The sequence below is a fragment of the Mauremys reevesii genome, linkage group 2 (assembly GCF_016161935.1).
Source record: "Mauremys reevesii isolate NIE-2019 linkage group 2, ASM1616193v1, whole genome shotgun sequence".
Lineage (NCBI taxonomy): Eukaryota > Metazoa > Chordata > Testudines > Geoemydidae > Mauremys > Mauremys reevesii.
The window spans coordinates 217,955,686-217,981,134 of NC_052624.1; the positions used below are offsets into that span (position 1 = coordinate 217,955,686).

General features: G+C 43.1%; 1 protein-coding gene and 1 non-coding gene across 3 annotated transcripts in view; both read right to left on the minus strand.

Annotated features, from left to right (window-relative positions):
* Nucleotides 1–21,833, minus strand: part of PXDNL (peroxidasin like) — a 299,709-nt gene extending 277,876 nt beyond the window's left edge. For both annotated transcript variants that reach the window (XM_039527937.1, XM_039527936.1), the window contains exon 1: nucleotides 21,531–21,833. In XM_039527937.1, coding sequence (XP_039383871.1) covers nucleotides 21,531–21,691 — 161 coding nt within the window. In that variant the 5' untranslated portion in view covers nucleotides 21,692–21,833. The remainder of the gene's footprint in view (nucleotides 1–21,530) is intronic.
* LOC120399703 lies at nucleotides 20,656–20,790 on the minus strand. Its single transcript, XR_005595308.1, has one exon. It is a non-coding gene; the product is annotated as a U4 spliceosomal RNA (small nuclear RNA).
* Nucleotides 21,834–25,449: the final 3,616 nt, after the last annotated feature.

Below are 25,449 nucleotides of genomic sequence, written 5' to 3' on the forward strand. Positions count from 1 at the left end.
TAGGTGACAAAGTACAATATATCTGCCCAAAAAATTTTTTATTCTGGTAAGAGTTCAAGGATTACACTATCTAGGAAAAAATTAAGTTTTTCCTTTCATTTTAGGGGTCAAAGTGGCAATATTTTCTGGATTAAAAGGAACATTTTACATCTCTCTTGCTCACTCGCTCAGAAAACTGATTCCACAGGCAAGGTTCCTGGGTTTCAAAGGAAGAATTAGGCTATGATTTGTCAGATGTTATTGTGGAATTTCCAGTATCTTCAGCCAAAGTATCACAAAAATTAGTTGCTGTCGTAAATATTAGGCCTCAATCTCAACCAAAATTTGAAAATAGGCCCCTTTGGGGTTTGCAAATAGCTGGAACCAAAGCAAATGGGACTGGTTCAGAGCCAAGAATCCAAATCCAATGCCCTCCATGTGCCCGGAAATTTAAGATTTGATTTCTGGCTTGGCCTGTCTCTAACAGAAATGTGATATTATCAGGAACACAGTTGAGGCCTGCTATATGACACTCATTCATGTTATTTATTACATTTTAGGAGTATTTGTGTTTGTTGGGAAAAAGGGCAAGAGGGAGAAATTAATATAAATCTCCATATGAGCACTGCCTCACATGATTATACGCAAGTGTCTTTCTATCCCTAATTCTGTAAAATATGAGTCAAATTCTTTGCCAATGTAAATGCATTAAACCCCATTCAAGTCAATTAAGCTTTGCCCATTTACAATAATGGAAAATTTGTCCCAAGTGTGCTCCATAGCTTGTCTTGTGAGAGTTCAAAACAATTAATTCATACCAACACCGTGCTTCTAATGTACCTGTTGAAGCCAGATAATCCCAACAGGGGATTCATTTGACCAACAGGACAGAGCATAAGGGCACTTAAATAAGACCCATGACCAAAGACACTGACAGCTGCCATGCAGGAGAGGCCTGACTCTCACGGACACCATCACCCACATCTATATTTTTAAAGGCTTGTGGCAGACATTCAGGACAGGCAATGGCTGCCTGTTTCACATTTTTAAATATTATTATATAAAAATAGCATCAGACTGGAGTTGTATCAAAAGTATTAGCAAGGCTTCTTCTCAAACAAGGCACAGTTCCATTTAATCTACAAATGTGGCTATATGCAAAATACAGCAGTGTAATGCTCAGAAGAAACAGTTCACCCACTGCAAAAGAAACATGGATTCACTATAAGGCCCCAATCCTGGAAACACTAAAAACATACATGCTTAATTTACAGACAAGATTAGTTCCTATTGACTGCAGTGGGACTACTGATGTGTATTGAGTTAAGCCCATGAGCGTTCACAGGATCAGAGCCCTACTATTTAAAAATGTGAGAAATATTTCTCAGATTTTTTTTTGTATTTAAAGCACTTCACCAATGACAGAGAAAAAAATATCTATACACAGCAGTATTCATCGTATTTTTCCTATCCCTTGAAGACAGCAATTCCAAAGTGATCCTCCCACCCCACTTATGGCATGTTGATCACAAATACCTTTCTGGGAACAAGTTGGTTAGCTCAACAAAAGAAAAGGTTAAGAGGTGACTTGATTAGTCTGTAAATACCTACATGCGAAACAAATATTTAATAATGGGCTCTTCAACATGATCCAATGGCTGGATTTGTTTATGTTCAGCTTCCAGACTGGAAATAAGGTGTAAATTATTTACACTGAGGGTAACTAACCATTGGTACAATTTATCAAGGGTTGTGGTGAATCCTTCATCACTGACAATTTTTAAATCAAGATTGGATGTTTTTCTAAAAACAATATGCTCTAGGAATTAATTGGGGTAAGTTTTTTGGCCTGTGTTGTACAGAAGGTCAGACTAGATCAGGGTTCTCAGACTTCATTGCAGCGTGACCCCCTTCTGACAAGAAAAATTACTACATCCCCTGGGAAGTGGGATCGAAGGCTGAGCCCCACCACCCAGGACAGGGGGAGCAAATCCCAGCTGTCCCGGGAGGTGGGGGGAACCAAAGCTTGAGGGCTTCAGCTCTGGGTCGTGGGGCTCAGACCTTGGCTTCAGTCCCAGGCCCCAGCAAGTCTAACACCAGCCCTGGTGACTCCATTAAACTGGGAGTGGCGATCCACTCTGGAGTCCTGACCCACAGTTGGAGAACCATTGGATTAGATCAGAGATCAGCAACCTTTGGCACACGGCTCACCAGGGTAAGCACCCTGGCGGGCCGGTTTGTTTACCTGCCACATCCACAGGTTCGGCCAATCGTGGCTCCCACTGGCCGCGGTTCGCTGCTCCAGACCAATGGGGCTGCGGGAAATGGCACAGGCTGAGGGATGTGCTGGCCGCCACTTCCCACAGCCCCCTTTGGCCTGGAGCACCAAACCGCGGCCAGTGGGAGCCGCGATTGGCCGAACCTGTGGATGTGGCAGGTAAACAAACCGGCCCGCCAGGGTGCTTACCCTGGCAAGCCACATGCTAAAGGTTGCCTATCCCTGGATTAGATGATCAAAATGTACCCTGTCTCAACTTGGAATCTATGGACTACGATCAATCAAGATTTTAAATTCTCTTATACAGGATTCTCATTATACCAAGATTAATTCCAAAGACACCACTGTTTATTTACATTACAAGCATAAGTCTTTAAAAGGTGTATCCTTCCACTTTTATTTTGATAAGCTGTTATTTTTACAATTTTAGAATACTTCCTGCACATGTACTCAACATTTGTTAAGAACACACGATCATTCCATCCTTCTAATGATCGGTGGATTCCAGAAGGTATTTGATGTATTCCACATAGGATCCTGAGCCTAAACATCAACATTCACATCACCAAAATTAGAAGCAGCTTGTATGTGAGATGGGTGGACAGGCACTAAACTGCAAGTCTGTGGTATCTTGGCATCCCAAATGTGTTTTGGAAATCTTGACTTGTCACACATTTGTATTGCAATCTCCTGAGTGTGGGGTAAGTAGGAAATTGCACCCCAATTCATAGACCTGAAGGCCATAAAGAACTAGCATGACCATCTAGACTGAACTCCTGCATAACACACACACACCAAAGAAATTGTTCATATCTTACATGAGCTATAGGTTTACGGGCAAATTATTTACACACAGATTGCAATGAACACAGCAGAGAAATGTGCATGTTTAGTCCTATGGTTAAGTTGTATGCTTGTAGAATCTGGTCAAGTCTATTTGCATTTGCTATGATGGTGAAGGATGAAAGAGGAAAAGGAGACAGTGTCTAGTACAATGGGGCCCTGATCCACAATTTCAGATTCTAATATCTACTAAAATACAAACAAACATCCATTAGCAGCTATTCCAGGGTGATATCTGAAAGTGGGAATGTTTTATATGCAAAACAGCACAGTGAGGGAGAAAAAGGTTGGGATTCAGCATTTCACTGTAGCTCCCACTCACAGAGCTGGGCAACCCACGGCCCATCAAGGTAATCCGCTGGCGGGCCATGACACTGTTTGTTTACATTTGTAAGGCTGCCCCCAGCTCCCAGCGGCTGTGGTTCACGATTCCCGGCCAACAGGAGCTGTGGGAAGCAGTGACCAGCATGTCCCTGCAGCCCATGTCGCTTCCCACAGCTCCCATTGGCCAGGAACAGCAAACCGCAGCCACTGGGATCTCCGGGCGGCCGTGCAATTGTAAACAAACCGTGTTGCGGCCCGCCAGTGGATTATCCTGACAGGCCACATGTGGCCCACAGGCCACAGGTTACCCACTACTGTAAGTCTAGTACCTTCCAAAAGATAAGCTGACCTGTGGAATCATCTGTTACTCTAACTGTAAGCAAAATCAAGGCTTTTAAGTGTGATTACCAAATACAGACAAAGATAATAAATTCTAAAGAGACCATGTTCTCTAATACATTCAGTTTTTCCCTAAGAGATAGCCTCTTGGGCAGTACTGCAAGTGCTCCGTTGCCAAACTGCTCATTAGTACTGTAATTGACAGCATCACATAAGGCAGTGCATGTACCGTGTCAAAGCAGAAGGTGAGGAAAAAGGAGTAATTCTCTTCCTTTAGGTTTTTCTCTACTTGGATGTGATTTGTTAGGATGTGCTTAGTAATTTGATTGGGGGGGGGGGGGGCTTCCCAGTCAAGTGGAACGTTCTTAACGCATATGTAGAAGAGTGCCTGTCACTTTCCGACATCTGTTATAACTGAGAGCCATCAGCCGGGTTTGCATGTTGAAAATCAGTTCAACAGGGTACTGGATTTATTTCCGCTGTTGCTGTGCTGCAAAGTAATATCTTTTGATCATCAACTGGAACTGTAGTAGGTCAACAGTGACTTCAATTGCTGATGCTAGTTCTTCTGTGACTTTGTACACCAAATATATTTATGTTGCTGTGGTTGGGTGGGTGGGAAGGGAAGCCACTGGCTTGGATTTATTAGGAGAGCTGTGTGAATAACCGACTTTTCAGTGCAGTGACTGAATGGAAAAATTGAAAAAAAAGTTTTGGGTCAAACAAAATGTTTCATTTCACCTGTTCAACATTTGTTTGTTTTGTGTTTAGATTTTTAAACAAAACTGAAGTAAAATGTTTAGTTTCTAAAATCTCAAAATGAAACATTTTGATTTGGGAGGCTGGTTCCGACAGAAACAGTTTGGTGAATTTAACATGAATTAATGAAATATTTCAGTCACCTTGAATTTCCTTTTTTTTCCCCCCTCCAAAAAGTTTTGTCCAAGAAATTTTGCCCAGCACAGTCTATTAGAGAAAGAACTGTTCTACCCCAAAGAAGGTTTAATAGCAAATAATTAAAACCATCACATATCAAATAGGATATACATGTGGCATGCAAACACACTAAATACAAGGAGAAATCAAGATTTTTTTCCTATAAAAAGACACTTAGTTCTAAAAGTTACAGAGATTATAAAGATCCATTCCCTATCCAGCTCCCTACATACTCCAGATACACACATCACATTAAAGAGTTGTTGATGCCTTATTGAAAATACAGGTAGAAATCCTATTTAGAAAGCATGCTATTTTGCATAGCCAATATTTTCTGTATTTCACCCCCATTCTGTTTTACTACAATGTAAAAATGTTCAAAATCAAAGCAATCCTGCATCTTACTCTCCAGTTGAAAATTCTAATTCTACACAGAAGTGGAATGTAGCTCTGGCTCTGAGACCATTGTCAAATGATGTGGACAAGAGTAGGTGACGGCACTCTTAAGTAGCACTGCACACATTCATCAGTTATGCAGTTTTTCCATCTTGTGTTAGTATGACGAAATGGAAAGCACTGGATTTAATCCACATTTTTGGCAGTTATGTAAAATATATGGTGGTGTATATAGGATGAAGTAATACTCAGTGGCATGCCAAAGCCCTGGCCAGAGCCCTCTAATTCCAGCAATTACATATGCCAGACAATGATCTGGCTGCAAACTTTGCAGTGTCCTGAGGCCCTGCACGGCACTCCAGTCTCTGTCAGGCAGGATATGGATTTTTCCTCACTCACCTTCCCTGTACTAATGAGGTGATCCTGGTCACCCCAAACCTGAGCCCATGCAGGGTGATGAGGACCGCCTCCGAAACGTGTCTGCAGAGGTGATCTCCGACTTCTGAAACAATTGTAAGTGAGCCTGCAACACTTGTGAAAAGCTGCTGACCTCCTAGGCAGCCTTGCTAACCCAGTAACACTGGGTCCTCCCCTGAGCCCTGTGGCTAACTCCATTGCCCCACAGGTTGCAGAGTGTCCTGTAGCCTTTGAATTGCTGCCGCAACAGCTTCTGCTGCAACAGCATGCACTACTTCAATTAACTCTTGGCCTGCCTCCCCAATCCTTCATGTTTGTCACCCTGCACTGGCAGGGTTTGCCCCCCGCTCCCCGAACACCCCTGTGATTCACCTGGGGAAAGGGGTCCACAGTATGCATCTCCTCAACTTCATCCCTTGCAGAGCACCCCATAGTCCATGTACCAACTGAGATCTCGGGGCTCTAGCCCACATGTAGGAGGAGGGGAAACACTCACCCAAGCCATGCTGCCTACAGAAGCCCAGAGGGGATTCCTGCTCCTTCCTTCCTTCCTCCCCACCCCAGCCCTCATTGAGCCCCGCATGCTGGACGTGAGTCAGTGTGAACGTGCATGCACATAAGCTCACAGATCTAGCTGTGTGAACGTGACACATGAAGTTGTATTATGCAGTCTATTAGAAGGCTAACAAACCTGGTTTATATTGCTCTGTTTCCCTCCATTAGGAAGGAAACCAACTATTTTTAGATCTATGTTCCACATACAAAGCTAAATACAGTAACTCCTCACTTAAAGTCATCCCGGTTAATGTTGTTTCACTGCTGATCAATTAGGGAACGTGCTCATTTAAAGTTGTGCAATGCTCCCTTCTAACATCCTTTGGCAGCCGCCTGCTTTGTCTACTGCTTGCAGGAAGAGCAGCCCGTTGCAGCTAGCTGGTGGGGGCTTGGAACAAGGGTGGACCAGCAGCCCCGCATCAGCTCCCTGCTCCCCTAAGTTCCCTGTGCAGCAGCTGCCCAGCAGGCTAGCAATTGCAGCTGTCCCTCCCCCCACTGCCATGTGCTGATCCTGCCCTCTGCCTTGGAGCTGTTCCCCGGGACTCCTGCTTGCTGTGCAGCGGGGAGGGAAGGAAGAAGGGGGCTACTGTCAGGGTGTCCCCCTCCCCCTGCTCCTGCACCCTGCTTACCCCATCTTCCGTAGAGCAGGGGGGGCACACCAAGGCTCAGGACAGAGGGTCTCAGCAAGCTGATCTAATTAACAAGGCAGTGTACTTAAAGGGGAAATGTGCATATCTCCCTCTATTCCTGCTGCCTTGTAGAGTGAGAGTTAACCCTTGAGGGCTCAGCCAACTGCTAGTTCATCATTTAGCATCAAAGGAAATATCCTACCCTCTGACTCCTCCACCTCAACCAAGCTTCACAATCATCACTGTGTATTAAATTGTTTGTTTAAAACGTATACCGTGTGTGTATATTTTATATTATATTAGTCTTGTCTGGTGAAAAAAAAATTCCCTGGAACCTAACCCCCTCATTTACAATAATTCTTATGAGGAAATTGGATTCACTTAACATCATTTCGCTTAAAGTCGCATTTTTCAGGAACACAACTACAGCGTTAAGTAAGGAGTTACTGTATAACGCTCTTATAAAACAGGATAGGAAAAAGATTAAAAGTATCCTGAATTTTACTAGTCTTGCTTATATATTATGTCTTTCTCCCTGTGAGGTGGTGTACAAACCTCACACTGGGCAACAAGGGGTTCAGAAATTATTTTGGGCTCAGCCTGCAGCAAATGCTCCATCTGCTGGAGGAATTAAAAGGCAGGGAATTAGCTCATTTGGGTAGCAGAGCTGGAGGTGAGTAGACCTGCAGCCCACAGCCAGAGCAGAGCAGAGCCTAAGACTCCGACACATCTGCCCGAAGGGGCCCTTCCTGAGGGAAGGGAGGACCCACCCCAAAAATAACCAGAAAGGGAAGTATCCTGTGGCACTTGGACATTGGTAACCCCCTTTACAGTATTTATCATGGTTTGGGTTTCCACACCAAGGAAAAGCCTTGGACTAAGATGACACCGCGGGGTGGATGAGAGGAAGAGGCCCAGGGAGGACAGTCTTAAGCAGCCTTTGTTGTTAGACTACTGGTAGCCAAAAGGGCCCTGGGTCAGAGCCCAGTGGAGTGGGAGGGCCCAGGCTTCGCTCCCCACAATGCCCTCATCAGTCAGGAGTTGCAGCCATGACCACTAGGCCATGCTCCCCAAGAGAGAACTGTTACACTCCCATGCTCTCTGATAGCCGCAATTCCTCACTGGCTTCTTGATGCACTCCTCCTGGTTCTAAAGGTTAGATCACCCATTCTTTGGGCAGAAATGGTAAACAGTCTTAGGTAAGTTTGAACAACAAATGCTGAACACAGCCCAACGTCTGGAATAAATTTACAAATATCTGTTTGTCAAACAAGTATTACAAACATGTTTGTTAGTCAAAGGCTTGATCTTTGTAGGAAATTTAAGGGGAGAAAGATGGGCTGGATCCACTGAATACACTGTTTGCATCATATTTCAACCTGCTCTACCCACAATTCTAACTTGAAATGGAGAATAACGACCAGATAAACTCTTAAACAAACAGACATTCTACAAGCAGTTGACTCACTTCATCTGGAGGTAACAGATACTGCCACTCCTACCATTTCATTTTAAGGAAGCACTTACATTCCCAGGTTTCAGAGGACCACCTGGAAGAAATATACAGAGGATGTTTATCTCAGATTTATACGATCTTGAATATACAGATTAATATAAAATCAAAGCAGAAAACCATGCAAAGCAAAGAAAACATTCAAATCAGGTGCTAGGATTTCAAGTAAAGTTGGTGAAACCCATTTGAGACGATAAATCCTTGCACGGGCTATTGGAGAAATAATAGGAAGACAAGGTGATAAAAACAGGTTCAACAAATTACAAACTTGCTGCCAAAAGCCATTTGAATTAGTCACATCAGCATGAAATAGGCTTGAGTAAATGTAATACAGCATTTGTAACAGTAGCTTTTCCATTGATTCTAATGATACTACACAGAATTAAACTATACTGGCATTGTCAGTTTAAATCGGAGCAGTTACAATCTTGAAGATGGGAATACTTCAATCTATTATTAAAAGACTAAAGGACTTTAGCTGCCCAGTGAAATCACAGCAGAATGAAGGCTTTTGTAGATTTTGTCATCAACAAAAAGTACGGTAAACCAATGGTATTTTCCTAATTCTGAAACCTACTGTAAGAATTCCTAGTGTAGATACAGTAGCTACTAGCAGTTTAATACTTGGTCAGTTGTAAACATCAAGATGTTCAATTCTGCAACAATAAAAAATGTGGTACTTATTGTTTGAGAATTCCCAAGAGTAGAAAGAATGAGAGAAAGTATTCTCTCCCTTTTTACCTCTTCATTCCAAGTCAACCTACTGACAGCAGAGAGTATCCCAACTGTTCAAGACAGGTAGAGGGGAACTCAGAGAAACAGCTTTTTGACATTAAAAGAAATATGTGCCTTCATCCTTAATCTAGCAAAACTGAATGTCAGAAAATTGTTACACAACTGACATGGCTCATCAAGTAACTTGAGGCAAAAGACTCGATTCTGAGATCACAGCAATGTAAATCAGGAGTAGCATCACTTATGACAATGGAGTTACACTGGTGTGAGCAAGGTCAAAAGCCAACGCAATGTTTTCAGTGAGCCAACAAGCTGGGTTAGGACACTGGCCTGCTGAGCCATTTGCTCCCAACCCTGTAGTGTTGGGATTGTTAGGGAGAAAGCAATGACTATTCACATCCTGCAAGTCAACGTGCAATTTATAAGTGCAGGTCCCCTAGAGTAGTGAAAACAATCTCAAAGACCATTCAAAGAAACGTCTGCACCACCAACATGTCTGCTAGTCCCCAAAGCAGCATTAGTGAGAAACCACTATGCATTCCAGCCCAGAATTTACAACCATCCCATAATTATGGACATGTGCATCTTTTGAACAGCCAAACATTCTCAGGAGCAGTAAACAGTGTTTTCTTCTGCCGTGCTTGCTCACAGCACACACATAATTAGTGTCAACTGCAGATTCAAAATTTATTAATTTTTCCTTACAAACTTCTTTTTTAACTGTAGGGATCAATTTAAGTTACTTGATAAGACAAAAATGAAAGCCATTGTTTCATATTGCCATGTAATAATGCCACACTGGAATACTGCAATCGGTATTGATTTTATTTAGCTACCAATTCTAAAGGAGCTCTGCTTTTTCTTTCCACCTTTTGATTAAAAAAGGGAACTGTCAGGTTATATGAGTGAGAGTATTTGGAGCGGTGTAACAAACACTACATTTCTCGCATTGTTTGGGTACGACAGTCGGAGTAAAAAAGAAAAAAAAAAAGAAAGGGCCAAGTAAATGTTAAGTGTTCCATTCAAAATGTTTATTATTATTATTATTGGGCTAAGTGTTCCATTCAGCAGGAAGATAAAAAATGGAATTTGAAAGTTAAATTATAATCATTTGGGTGTTTTGAATAATTCACCTATTTAGGTGTAAAGTGAGGCTGAAGAGAACTGCCATATGGACTGATCCTGCTAATCCTAGTCGAGACCACAAATATAATGAGATGATTTAAGTAGGCCAGAAATGACTAATGCTTCTCTGTGTGGTGATGCATTTTGTGAATTTAAAAAAAAAAAAAAAAGAGCTTGGCTGACTTGAACCTTTTCAAGTAATATGCTTAACATTTTCACCCAAACTCTTTATTCCATTGCTGGCCAAAATGCTGCTGAAGCCACCCATATCAGTCATGCTGGATCCTGTAATCTATATTCCAGTCACAACAGACACCATTTTATGCAAAATATAAGCAGCCCTCTAATGCCTGCCAAGTTGCCAAGCGATTCCTTAAATGCAGTTTAAAATGTATTTTTTCTAGACTGGCCAGTGCTCTGCTACATGGACACCTGGGCTAGAAGTGTGTGGTACAGCCCAGCAGCACTCAGATGCAGCTCTATAAAAAGATATTTCTGTCACTGCTCAAAACTTACTGCAAACATGAGCATGATGCAGCCAAATGTTACATAGTTTGATTGAGCTAAGATCAGAATCCAACAGAGCTGTTCTGCCTGCTGCTCACTAACTTCCATAGAACCAACAGCAGGAGGTGTCAATATTGACATACAAAGAGCTTCCCCACCCCCAAATCAAAGATTCTTTCATTCTACTCTTGAATCTCATCAAGTGAGCACTTTCTTTCAAGATGTGGTTGTTCTCTACCCTCAGACTACTATATCAACTACAGCCACGATCTGACAGTGCATTTGAGCCATTTAGTCAGATACTAAAGATTACTGAATTCAATCCATGAGCTCTAGAAGTAAGACTCTTCTCAAGGAATAAAGCAAGCATCCATGAAAATCTGTTTCCACTCATCTCCCCTACAAAGCCATGCCTGCCTGGATTTACTTAATCCTCAGGGCTTGATTTTAAGAATTTGTGCCTGCATGCACAAGCATGGTAATCATTCATGTAAATGCTCAGTTAGATACCTAGCTGATCATATGTGCACACAAATCATAGAATCATACAACTGGAAGGGACCTCAAGAGATCATCTAGTCCAGTCCCTGCAGGCATACTTTGGGATGCAAAATGTTAAGAGCCTGGGCATAATAGGTTTTGTCCAAAATTCTGCATTAGTATAAATACAGTGATAACAATACAAGGTTTGTGAGACACATTAGAATCCAATAAAAGTGGGAAGATTTATTCTTCCCACAATGGTGAGGTTATAGGATAGTTGGCTCTGCAAACAGATGAGACACAAGGTGAACTCATAATGAGAAATTCTCCTCCCCTAAATGAAAAAAATTCTACAACAGCGTATTTTGAAAAATGACCTGAAGTTTTTAAGTATCAGAGGGGTAGCCGTGTTAGTCTAGATCTGTAAAAACAGCAAAGAGTCCTGTGGCACCTGATAGACTAACAGACATTTTGGAGCATGACGACGAAGTGGGTATTCACCCACGAAAGCTCATGCTCCAAAATGTCTGTTAGTCTATAAGGTGCCACAGGACTCTCTGCTGCTTTTGAAATTTTTAAAGACAGCCTTGCTTATAACAGATGTTGATTACAATGGGCCTAAGGCAGGGGTGGGCAAATTACGACCCATGGGACAGATGTGGCCCGTCAGGGCTTTGGATCTGGCCTACGGGATTGCCAACCCCCGTGGCACCGCAGGGCAAAGGCAGGATCCCTGCCTGCCCTGGCCCCGGCCCTGCACCACTGCCGGAAGCAGCCGGCACCACATCCCTGTAGCTCCTGGGGGAGCGGGGAGCAGAGGGCTGCACACGCTGCCCTCACCTGCAGGCACTGCCCCCCCCCCCCACAGCTCCCATTGGCCAGGAATGGGAAACCGCAACCAATCGGAGCTTCGGGGGAGGTACCTGTGGGCAAGGGCAGCACACAGAGCCCTCTGCCCCTCCTCCCCCAGGGGCTGCAGGGACGTGGTGCCAGCCACTTCCAGGAGCAGTGCAGGGCCAGGGCAGGCAGGGAACCTGCCTTAGCCCCACTGCACACCGCTGCCACCCCGGAGCTGCTCAAGGTAAGCCCGCACCCTGCACCATTCCTGCACCTCAGCTCTCTGCCCTGAGCTCCCTGCTGCACCCCAACCCTCTGCCCTGAGCCCCTTCAGCCACACCACACCCCCTCCCACACCCTACACTTCCTCCCGCACCCCAACCCTCTGCCCCAGCCCTGCATGCAATTTCCCCAACCAGATGTGGCCCTCGGGCCAACAAGTTTGCCCACCCCTGGCCTAAGGTGTGCTTCTGGCCTTGTTATTCTATATAAATCAGAGAAACTAAGCAAGATATGTGCTCTCCTCTAGCACCCACTTCCTTTTCCTTCACTTGTGTGTGTGCATGCACACGACTTTCTTCTCAAGTCCCACTTTTCTTTGTGAGCATTCCAAGAGATTTCCTTCAAGTTGTACTTACCCTTACAGGTCAAGTATCTAACAAGTACCACAGGACATCAAGGATTACTCCTGTTAGGAATTCCAGCATAACAGACCATGCTGCACAAACATGCTATTTGCAGTTCCTACAAAAGTTGGAATTAGGAGGCAACCTCCTCCCACATTCTCCTACAAAATGTTTCTATGATCTATGCATATGCTCTGCATTGGCTCCAGGACTAATGGAACTCTGTGTTTCAGTAGTCTCACAGACTACAGACTGTGAAACTGGGCCATTGTTTAAAGTTAGAATGAGTTATCAATAGATAATGTAGTCACAACATACCCCAGGGACTTTTGCATCAGATCCATTTTGATGATTCCCCATGGCAAATTTTTGAACAGAAATATGCTATAAAGCAAAAATAGTTCATACTTAGGATTTTCCACTATCACCCTCCAAAAATTAAATATGGGATTTACAGAAAGATACATTTTCAAAGAGTGTTGACAAAAAATACCTAACGGTTGGCCAAAAATGCAATGTTTTTGTTAGAAAGCTGAATGCAGATGTTATAGCTATTCCTTCCACTATTTCTACTGACAGTGTAATTCCTGTTGAGAGAGGTTTTTAACAAAAAAATTAACACTAATAAATAATTAGGAAAAGGATACATATAAGTACCATAATAAGAGTCTGGTACACATAGGGTGATCAGACAGCAAATGTGAAAAATTGGGATGGGGTGGGGAGTAATAGGAGCCTATATAAGAAAGACCCAAAAATCAGGACTGTTCCTATAAAATTGGGACATCTGGTCACCCTAGGTACACAACAGTGCTGGCAAGAAACTCAGCTCGATTTCCAGCCCTCAGTCACATGACCTGAGTGAGGTCTCCAAAGACCAATACACTTGTCACATGACATTGACTCAATTGGTTAATTACAACTTACCTTTTATTTAAAAAAAAAAACAGATGAATAAAAACCCCAAATGAATATAAAATGTGATACCAATCAAAAAGTGAACATTAATGTGATGTATTCATTACTGTCTTTGAATGCCCATGGTCTTCCAATCACATGAGCACTTCTTGTTCTCAAAGTAATTCCTTCTGCAATAACTTATTGTGCCACTGAAATGCATCTGCCACCTGGAATCTGTGCGCATTTACTATTCTTGGCAATGTTCATTGTCAGTAACTGAGCTTTACTTCTCTCAAAGGAGCTTTGACAATGGCATTCTAGATGTTTTTAAGAAAGTGTCAGCGTCCTCCACGTGTTAGATGCCTTCTGTTAGACTAATCCTTATAGGAGTGGGATTCTGATATATAAACACACAAGGACAAACCAAACCAGACAGCAGTTATCCAGCAGTTTTTGCAGCCAAATGATTTCTACCCTTGAAAACTTCTTAGGCCGTAAGCAATTCAAGGCAGTAACCATATCTTCCTGTGTATTCATATAGCCACTAGCACAATGGAGCACTGAGCCCTACTGGGACTTCTGGGCACTACTGTAATATTATATAATATTCCTATAGACACAATCAGAATGAAAATCTATTACACAGTAATCCCCTCTGCAATCATACTTCATGCTAATCTCTGCCATTGGGTTAGTTGACCGGACAAAGAGGCTGATCCATTATATGTGGAACTAAGAATCAATTCCACAGGGATATGTGCACAGAGTATTTAAGAAATCAGAACTTAGGAACTGCCATACTGGATCAGACCCATGTTCCATCTAATCCAGTTTACTGTCTGCAACAGAGGCCAACATCAGAAGGTACATGAAGCCATGAAGTAGACGGAGGTGAGACAACCCTAATGGTTAGAAATTAGTTTAACCCTGAAGCACAAAGGTTTTAGATCTCCTCTAAAAGTTTATCTACTATTAACTCTGGATATGGATATTTTTTACCCATATAAATAGCCAATCCCTCTTTGAAATGGGCCCCAACTGTACATAAAGCTTTACTCAGTAACAGAGCAGACATCAAGTGTAAATGGTGGATTCTCTGTAACTTGAAGTCTTTAAATCATGGATTTGAAGGCTTCAGTAACTCAGAGGTTAGAGGTCTATTGCAGGACTAGTGGGTGAGGTTCTGTGGCCTGTGATGTGAAGAAGGTTAGCCTAGATGATCATGATGGTCCCCTTTGGCCTTGAAACCTATGGAATACATAGCAAACAGAAGTTTAATTACTAACAAATTCATTATAACAATGTTCATATCTAGGATTTGAAAGATCTATCTTTTTCTAGGTTATTGTTGGTTAGCATGGTAATTGAAAGTCACTGAATAATAGTATAAAATGAAAGACATTTTAGTAATTTCCAGTAATCAACGTAAAAACAAAATAAAATGCACTTCTGCCTATTAAAAACAATAATTGTTCTCCATTCAAATTCCTGGAACACATCCCCACTGAAAACAAAAATAAGAGTGGGACAGAGAAAAAGAAGTTAATATACTTCCTTACAAGTGCAGATAAATGAGAATGTTTAGCTAAAACTAGTTTTCTTTCTGTAGCAAAAGCACTCTCTTGTGGAGTGTTAATATTTCCCTACAGTTCAGCTAGCCTCTGTTTTTATACAGATGAGACATCTAGCTGCACAGTGCATAAGGAAATGTGAGCTTAGAGTTTTCACCGTTTCAGCAACATTCCTAAGTATTTTCTCTGCTCTTCACAAATGACCGGCTGCGCTTCAGAAGCATCAGTGGTACGCACTTCATTGGAGCTGCAAGTGCAGCAAACCAGACAACTGTTTTACAGGACTCTTCAGACAGACAGGCAGCTTTCACCTCAGATCAATGAAGGTATTGATCCCAACTGTGATGTCTTCTTAGAAAAGAAATGGTCAGGCAGAAGAAAAATGGGGGTGGCGAGGGGGAAGAGAGAGAATTAAATCTTAGCTTTCTAAGAGATACGAAGACCTTTGCTATGAACTTTTCCACATGGGGCAGTTTAGGGAATGGAAATTGGTCTGCTGGACAGTGTTTGGGAACAGGCCTCTACTTCTCTTTGATGCTTTACTTCATCCAGTGTGGGAGCTTTAAGGAACATTTGGAGGAAGAGACACAGGTTCCACATAAGTAAGAGACTTGACCAATACACTTAGGCGTCTTAAGATTTAACATTAGCTGTTTTTAATGTGAATTTATATTTTGTTTAAATGAATGTCCATGTACTAATATTTATAGCTCAGTGTGATTTATTTCTAAAATACAAATAAAATTCTGGCAGCTTTTATTTGGGACCTATAGGTCTGACCCTTTTATTCCAGTCTCTAAGACAAATGCACTGCCATCTGTGGCATTAATAGTAATACACTTTCTTCAAGTTCCAGTACCATTTATGATCCAGAAGCGTGTCATTTTTGCTCCATTACATAACAAGTCTGATCCAGTAATACTGAATTTTCATCTAAAATTTTCCTAGTGGAGTAACATATTGCATCCATAGATCATTAAATAAGAGTTACAGTCATTTCAATCTCATTTGCATAGAAACACAGGGCCAGATTCATCATAGCTCCATTGATGCCAACGGCACTAACCCAATCTACACAGCTGAGGAGCTGGCCAACGGAATCGGGACACGTTAAGTCCCATGCCTACAATTCGTTGAGTACAGACAGAACCCTGTACCTGCACAGAATCAATGGGCATGTCTACATTGCAGCTTGGAGTGAACTTCTTAGCTCAAGTAGACATATGCGCCACATCTGCTTGAGCCAGCATGCTACAAATGGTGCCATAGCCAGCGGCTCAGGCTAGCCACCAGGGGTCAGGACAGGTTTGTACTCAAGTGGCTAGCCCAACCTGCCACCTATGCTAACCTGGTTGCACTGCTATTTTAGCACACTAGAGCGAACAGAGCTAGCACATCTGTCTACTTGAATTGGGAAGCACACTTCCACCTGCAGTGTGGATGTAACCCATTTGGGCTACCTATGCAAAATCAGTTGCAGGATTTAGACCTAAAATATGTATTAGATCTTCTAATTCATCTCCACAATAATACAGGATTTCTCCCTACCATTTTGATCTGTAGTTTTCAGATGTTGTATTATATAGGAACTGAGGAGTATCCCTTTAAATTGCTTAGGAACCTTCTAGTGGACCTCCCTGTCTTCTGTGGCAGAAGCCATCAGAACTCTAAGGGTACGTCTATACTTACCGGCCGGGTCGACGGGTAGCATTCGACTTCTCGGAGTTCGAACTATCGCATCTAATCTACGTTTTTGGCAGTTATGTAAAATATATGGTGGTGTATATAGGATGAAGTAATAGCATACCCTGCTATTCTTATGGTTCGCTCACCCTCTTCAGAGGTGCAAGAGCAAGCTGGCAATTTCCACACAAAGCAAAAATTTTCAATTAATACATAAGATTGACTTATTCCAAGAGGACAGGAACCTCCTAATAAAGTAAGGGAAACATGAAGTAACAAAATTCATAAATAGTCTTAAAAAGCTTCGCCTGAGAAAGCTGTGTTAAATGTTTATGTTCAAATTATCTTTATCGACTGCATCTATATCCTCAACTTCTTCTATGAACATTCACATTTTATATCCAAGACCATGAAACTTATCACAGAATTGCACAAAGTATACATATGCCAAGAACTTTAGGACAAAGAGCCCTCGGTTTAACTAAGCCAAGTGATGTCAGACTTCTCATTAGCAGTCAGTCTTACATAAAATATAAAAAACTGGTCATTACCAGATATCTTTTGTCTACAGCCTTTATATTTCCCCAGTGGCTTGATCCATTTAAAAAACTAGCAGTAAAGAGACTGTATTTTCCACAGCTTTAGGCTTATGATGGAATTCATGTTTCCTAAGGGGGTTTAATTGCATTACATGCATACATAACTTCACTGATATCGAAGATGCTGGCTCATATCAAACGAGATTTTGAATAAGTGTTGATATGCGTATGTATTAGCAATACTGGCCTGTGTTTCAATAGCAGTAGCTTGGTATGCTCTGGCAGCATATGGTTATAGATTAAAATAATAAATAAAGAAAAAGATGGCCAATTAAATGTGCATACAACCTTTCCCCAGTGAGCTCTGTTGATATATTTTCCTCCCAATACTGGGGAATCTCCCCTCCCCTCTTTAACTAACTAAGCAATTCTGTTATTCAGCAAAGCTCCTGTATCATTTTTATCTCTTTCCAGCTGACCTGCCCATTCCTTCTGAGAACACTTCTCACTATCTAAATGTGGCATGTCAAGGGAGTTGCAGATATTGTTTATACTATGTTGTAATCCTTTGGTATCACTTAATTGGTTTAAATGTCTTTAAAATAAAGCTGTCAGGAGTTGACAGCTTTAACTGAAATTCTAGGCCTACTTAGAGACTTGTCTCCACATCCCTCTATGTAGTAGTTCTTTAAGATTCTGTTTTACACCTGTGCAAAGCAATCATTATTCCTTTATCATAGGCCCTGTAGAATAATCACAAGAGAGGACCAATTGCCCTCCTTTAAAAGCTACCTAACAGTGAGGATGACTAACCATTGGTTGTTTAACCACTGGACCAAGTTACCAAAGGAAGTGGCAAATTTGCCATCTCTTGACATCTTCACAGGAAGACTAGATGCTGTTCAGGAAGAAATGCTTTAGTCAAACAAAAGTTCTTGAGCTCAATACAGGAGTAACTGGATAAAATGTTATGGCCTGTGATATAACAGAGGTCAGACTAGATGAGCTAATGGTCCTTTATGGCCTTGAACTCTACCCAGTACAGACTGGGCCTTCTCTCTACCACCAGAAATATAAAGCATCTCGGTGTAGAAGGGGAAGCTTTACGAAGTATTCTTCACAACATCTGTCTCCAGCATCCTCTATCACATTTCTAATAAATTGTTTACAGTTGCATCTGATGAAGTGAGTATTCACCCACAGAAGCTCATGCTCCAATATGTCGGTTAGTCTATAAGGTGCCACAGGACTCTGTCGCTTTTTACAGATTGAGACTAACACGGCCACCCCTCTGATACTTTACAGTTATCTCATGCTCACTCAGTTGCACCTGCAGAGTGGCTCTGATCCTGCAAGCTTCTCCATGCAGGCAGTTCCCTGTACCCATGCAGAGTCTCACTGTCTTCTGCACAGAAGTCATCCCACACTAAGGAGGAGAAGGACACTGAAGATTGGGGCCTTAGACTGTGATCTCTTTGAGGCATGGACTTTTTTTTTTCTTTTTTTTTAATTACACTGTCCATTTATGCTCGATTGGTACCTCCAGCAGTATAAATAAAATATTATATTGCCCATTGACAATGTTGCTTCAGAAGATATTTAATCTCAATGAATTACCACAGAAGACCATTTCTAAACACAGCAGGCATCAGTTAGGTGTGGGCAGGTGTCACAGTTGGGCATTGCTCTTTCCTTCTTTAGGAAAAGCAAATACATGAGCCAAGATCAATTTTCTATTGATCTAATCCTCAGGGAAGAGACTTTAAGAGAGCAAATCACAGTGTCACAGCTGTAAACCTGAATCTTTAGCAACCTCCAGTAACATACAGCATTCAAGGAGATTAATCCAGTTTTTACAAAATCAAAATCAAACCAAAGTTTGTTCATTCCCTGTAATTTTCAGCCTTAATCTTTTCAACCATTTATTACAACTGCCACTTGGCTCTCAAGTTCTCCCTCTCTGACAAAGTTGTAGTCAGCCTATTTTTTGTTGTTGTTGTTGTTGTTGTTTAACAGCTTCAATAACAATGATGACTAAGGTCTTGATAGGCTAGCAGATGTTTTCTAAAGGGAAAATAATAGCATCTGAAAACAGATCATCATGTTTCCTGAGCAAAAACTATCCTGGTAGCACAGTACGTTTATCCATGGCAATTGTAATCAGTTAAAATCATAAACTAGTTCTGGTTTAAAACAGTTCAAAGAGGTTTAGGCTTAAAATTTAATCATTTGCAAATATACACTCTGAAATAACAGCTACCTTGATGATCCCATGCTGCTGTAACTATTTGTCTATGTTACTTGATCATTTTCCACTAGGGTGACCAGATATCCCCATTTTATAGGGACAGTCCCGATTTTTGGGGCTTTTTCTTATATAGTCACCTATTACCCCCCCAACCCCCGTCCCGATTTTTCACACTTGCCCTCTGGTCTCCTTGTTTTCCACTCTTGCAATACGAACATTTCCAAACATAAAGAGAGCAAAAATTGGATATGGGAACATTAATGAATGACAGTAAAAGCAATCAAGCTGAAACCCATTAGTGGGTGTGTTACTTTGGTTGGAAAGCAGTGACATGCCAGTCCTGTTTCATGACTAGACAAAAGGGTATCCTGGCCTTGACACAGGAAGGGACCAAACAAAGCCCAACCTGACAAGAGACCATTAGCAGCTGCTTCGCAGTCCATTCTGCAGAGAGAGAGAGAGAGAACCTGGGAGCAAAAACAGTCCAGCAACATGGCCCTAGCCAGCAAAACAGTCAAAGCTCCATCTGTTCAAATGCATTTGGTTATTTCCTATCATGTCAGCACAACCTTAATTATTGACTTTTATCTGTACCTTTACTCCTGACAGTGGAAAGTGCTCTTTGGAGCTGCTGCTGCAGTTCTCAGCTTCAATATTTTCAGGAATTAAATTGTTTCCACATTCAAACACTTTTCCTTTTTCCTCTCATCCTTCAAATAATTTACCTCCAATCTAAACTCCTCCAACCATATAATCACCTCAAACCTCCAATCCTTCCCAGTGGTTTGCCTCTGCAATTAACAATCACCCTCACCCACCCAGGTCAACCACTGAAATGTATCCACCTCCCACTACCTCAAGTACATGCCCAGTCTGATTTCTCTTACTCCCCCCTGGGATCTTTCATCTCACACCTATACTCCAGGGGTGCTTCTGGAATAAGTTATCCCCTGAGATCACTCAAACCCACCCCCTCCCCAAACACCATCACTAGAGACTCCTGTTATGATATGCCATCCATTCCCACTCAGATAATTCACATATATCTCCCCTTGGGATATATCAGTCTTCCTCCACCACTACCAGGAGCTCTTGTGATCTGCCACTCTAGAGTTTCCCCCTGGCATATGCCAATGCCTAGTGCAGGGGTCGGCAACCTTTCGGAAGTGATGTGCCGAGTCTTCATTTATTCACTCTAATGTAAGGTTGTGTGTGCCAGTAATACATTTTAACGTTTTTAGAAGGTCTCTTTCTATAAGTCTACAACTAGCAATAATCGCGCCTCGGATTAACCTCATTGGCTACAATACTGCCACTGCGTCATAACTAAACTATTGTTGCATGTAAAGTAAATAAGGTTTTTAAAATGTTTAAGAAGCTTCATTTAAAATTAAATTAAAATGCAGAGCCCCCCGGACTGGTGGCCAGAACCCAGGCAGTGCGAATGCCACTGAAAATCAGCTCACGTGCTGCCTTCGGCACACGTGACATAGGTTGCCTACCCCTGGCCTAGTGCTTAATGTGTGTCACAGCTTGCCAGGGCTGAGCCCAGTATCTCTAGGCTTGGCAGTTCATAGCCTCAGCACCTCCGGGCTTGCTAGGTCAGTTATGAAAGTAAACAAATTGGTTGAGCCCCAGCACCTCTTTCATTACAAATTAATCACTGCCAGTGCCACAGTGAGCAGTCACTGCCCATATGTGCCCATCCCCTTTCAGGAATACCCCCTGAGATATGCCAGGACTCACCTTCCAGGGGCGCCCCTGGGGGTATGCCACTATGCCCAGGATCACTCAACCCCCACTTAGTCACTATGCTACCAGACTCCTGTGGGATGTGCCCCAGCTTTCAGGGACCCCCCGGGGCAGTCACCTCCCCTCTGCCCAGTATGTCTCCCCCTGGAATTTCTCCTCACTGCCCCTGTTCCAATTGCTCCAGCCTCTGGGTCACGCTCTTGTCTTGCGACAGCCAAACTGGGGCGGAGGGCGTGAAGCGCCAGCCCCGAGAGGCACGAAGCTGACCAGGAGCTGGAAGCTCAGCGAGCGGGAGGGAGGCGGCGTGGTACTTACAGGACTGATGTCTGCTGAGGCACCCGGGGGATGTGATCCAGCATCAAGTGCATGCAGCGGACGGTGGTTTTAAAGCAAAGGCATCGACTGGGGCAGGGCAGGGACGCGGCGCACCGCACGGCCAGGAAAAGGAGAGCTAAGGAGAGAAGTTTGGGCTCCATCTCCCCCTCACTCCCCAGCCCCAGCTCGGGAGAGTCTGGCAGGTCCCGCTGCAGCTGCACTCAGGCCCCTTTCCAAAGGACGTCCCGGGGCCAATCAGCAATGGCTGGGATCACATTACAGCGGCAGCACGCCCCGGGTACCACCAGGGGGCGCCGCCCTGCTAAAACCGCTGCAGCCGGGCTTTTAAAACCTGGTTAGAAAGGGGGGCGGTGCGGGCCAGACACTGACTGTGTTAATTAGTTTCAGCTGAGGGAAGAGCGATGCCTCACAGCTCAGCTAGTGGAGAAGTTGTTTTCCACAGTGTCAGGTGATCCTTTTAATGAACGAATGCACTTTCCTGGAATTGCTTAATCCAGGCGAGCCCCCTCCCACTGATATGCTAACCAGCTGAACTGCTTGGGAATGCAGAGGTTGGCACATTTCCCCTAGACAGCGGCCTTGCTCTGCACAGGACTTTAGGGACCAGGTAAAAAGGCGGGTCCCCAGGGGGTTGCAGTGTCAATCTCTGTTTTGCAAGAGTAGGTCCAAGTGTCTCTGCACACAGACAGGAACACACGCTCTTAGAGGGGTACATGGGAGAGCCACTACAATGGAGAAAACTTCTCTAGCCTTAAAAAGTAATGAAAACCAGACTTTTTAGAAAAAACAGATGAACAGGCCAGTATACAGTTTGGCTGTGTCAAGCTGCTTTGCTTAAGGCAAAGGGAGTCTTGGTAAATGCATTCTACTTTCTAACCCCATGGAGATAACACTGATCCCATAGGCTGAGAGAAAAGAAAGCAGTCATCCCTTTGCAGAGGGAGCTGGGGAAGACAGACCATGCTTCCCAACAGGTTTGTTGCCCCCATCAGCCTCCCAATGTCACAGCTCTACTTACCTTTGTAGTGTGGGGAGAAGGAATGACCACTCAGCAAGATTTTCCTCCCTCTCTGGATGGATAGTTCATTCCTCCTCTTGTCTTTGGGAGAAAGTGGCTGTGCACTTTCCTAGTTCCTTCTTGGGGAAGGGAAAAAGATGTGACGGCAGCTTCACTGCTAGGCCTCGTCAGCTTCAGTGGATCCCTTGCACCCGTACAGAGCACCATAATAATACTTAGCCCTTATACAGTGCTTTCATCAGCAGAGCCCAAAAGAACTACACCCATTTTACAGATGGGGAAACTGAGTCACACACAGTTGAAGTGTCTGGCCCAAAATCACCCAGCAGGCAAGTGTAAGAGCCATAAAACAGAACCCAGATTTTTCTGAATCCTAGACCAGTGCCACTGGGCCACGTTGGGGCTCTCTACAGGCACAGGGAGCCACCTACTTGGATGCAGTTGCAGGAACAGGGACTTGGGCCCAGATCCTCAAAGGTCCTGCTAGTGAAGGCGGGGGCTGGACTCGATGACCTTTCGAGGTCCCTTCCAGTTCTAGGAGATAGGTATATCTCCAATTATTATTATTATTATTAACTCCTACTGAAGCCAATAGAAGGTAGGCACCTAAATCACTTTCAGGATCTGGGCCTTAGTTCACAAGATGGATAGCACCACTGTGATGCATGTATGCAAACTGCCATAGGGTTCCACACGAGGGCAGCAGTCTACCCACACGGATTCCAATGCAGGCTTTGGGCCAATGACACCTATCCCCATGCTCCCACTCCTCCAATGCCCTTTGTAGACTGTGCAAGGTGAAACTCCATAGGCCTCCATTATGCAATCAGACCCTTAGACCCTTGTCCAAATGCAGGACTAAAGCTACAGACTATAAACTCCTTTAAGGGCCTTTACATCCTCTTGGTTCTGTGCAGTCCCATTGCACAGTCAGTACTAAACCCATCAGAAGATAAAATAGTAAATTAATAATAACTCTGCCCATCTGCCCAGCCCTGTTGGTGTGGTTCCCATAACACAGAGGAAACTGGTTCCGTATCCAACCTCTCTCTTCTAAAAAAACAAACTGAGAAGCTAGCAAAAAGCCATTCCTAACACATCTCAGCCAGGGTTCACACCAAGTCGCGGTACAGAGGCAGCACTTGTTGCTCTGATAGATGACCTTCTTCTGTCCATAATCAAGGGGTGTACATTCATGCTTATCCGCCTGGAAGTATGAATCATTTAAAATAGTTAATCACCAAATGCTTCAACCCTGCCTCCAAAGGACTTCAGGTGTGAATTGAAATGGCTCATGATCTTCCTTTCAGTGGGTCATTTTAGATCATTCTTCCTCCATCCACAGAGCCCTTGTGTAAAAGGATGAGTGGCCCAGGAGTTGGGGCACTGGACTACAAGGAATATTCCAGCTTCTGTCATTGACTTGCTGTGGCACCCTAGGAAAGACACTTAGCATCTCTGAGTCTCAGCTTCATCATCCATAAATTGGGGGTACTGATAATTACCCAGCTTTGTAAAGTGCTTTGAGATCAGGGGATGAAACAGGCTATAGACTGTATTAATTATTTATTATCATTATTTATTCCCTGTGGAGCCCCACCAGACTCAAACCTCTCCCCATATGACTCTAAAAGGCCCCTCCCAGTACTTCATTGGGGTGGATGCACTGAAGTGTGATAAGGCAGAGCCAAGCTCATAAACAATACTTGAAAATACTAAAGGGCTCCTTAATCTAGTGAAGAAAAGGCATAACAAGAACCGAAGTCTGGAAGTCAAAGCGGGAAAGTTTCAAATTAGAAATAAGGCATCACTTTTTTAACAGTGTATGTGCTTAACCATTGGAACAAACTACCAAGGAAAGTGGTGGGTTCTCCATCTCTTGATGTCTTCAGATCCAGGCTGGATGCCCTTCTGGAGGTATGATTTAGCCAAACACATGTTACTGGGCTCAATCCAGACTCCAGAGGTAATTGGATGAAATTTAACAGCCTGTGATACAAAGGCGATCAGAATACATTATCTAAGGGTCCCTTCTGACCTTTAAATCATTGAAATGGCTACAGCTACCACAGTTTTGTGTAGCAATGTTGACATGGCCTGTGAGGTTTTTTAACTACAAAAGGGTGCACTGAAGAGCTAACAGTGCTTCTGTTACATACACAGTTCCTGTTTTGGCTTTCCAAAAAGACACCTCCCCTTAAGCTTTATCATATGTTTTCTCTTGCTCTAAGAATTATTGTTGCTGGCACAGTGACACACTTCATGTTTTCAAAATAAACTGTTGTTGATTCTCCAACTGCCTTATGCCATTATTTCAACATATTGTAAAAGCAACAAGTCTCATTAGGGCATCCATTCCTTGGTGATTGGCACACTGTTCAGATTACTGGAAGCATGCAACCCAATACAATGCAACTGAGGCATATCCCAATGAAATAGCAATACACTGACCTATTGTGCCTTGTTCATGCTCATCTGGAACATGTGCATCAACCTTCATCTTGGGTTTATTATTGTGACTGCTATCATCACTACATCCACTAACATAACAGGAGCTAGTTACACACAGCTAAAGACAAAGCATCCGACGAAGTGGGTATTCACCCATAAAAGCTCATGCTCCAAAACATCTGTTAGTCTATAAGGTGCCACAGGATTCTTTGCTGCTTTTACAGATCCAGACTAACACGGCTACCCCTCTGATACTTGACAGCTAAAGAATGAACATCATTGAATTGTAAATGAGAAATTACAGCATTTCTCCCATGACATCCCTTCTCCCTCAGAATTCTCTTATTGTTTTTAATTATTTTTATGGATAGTCTCACATAAATCTATTGCTATGGGCCTATTAGTGGAGGGAAGGACAGGACAGCATTA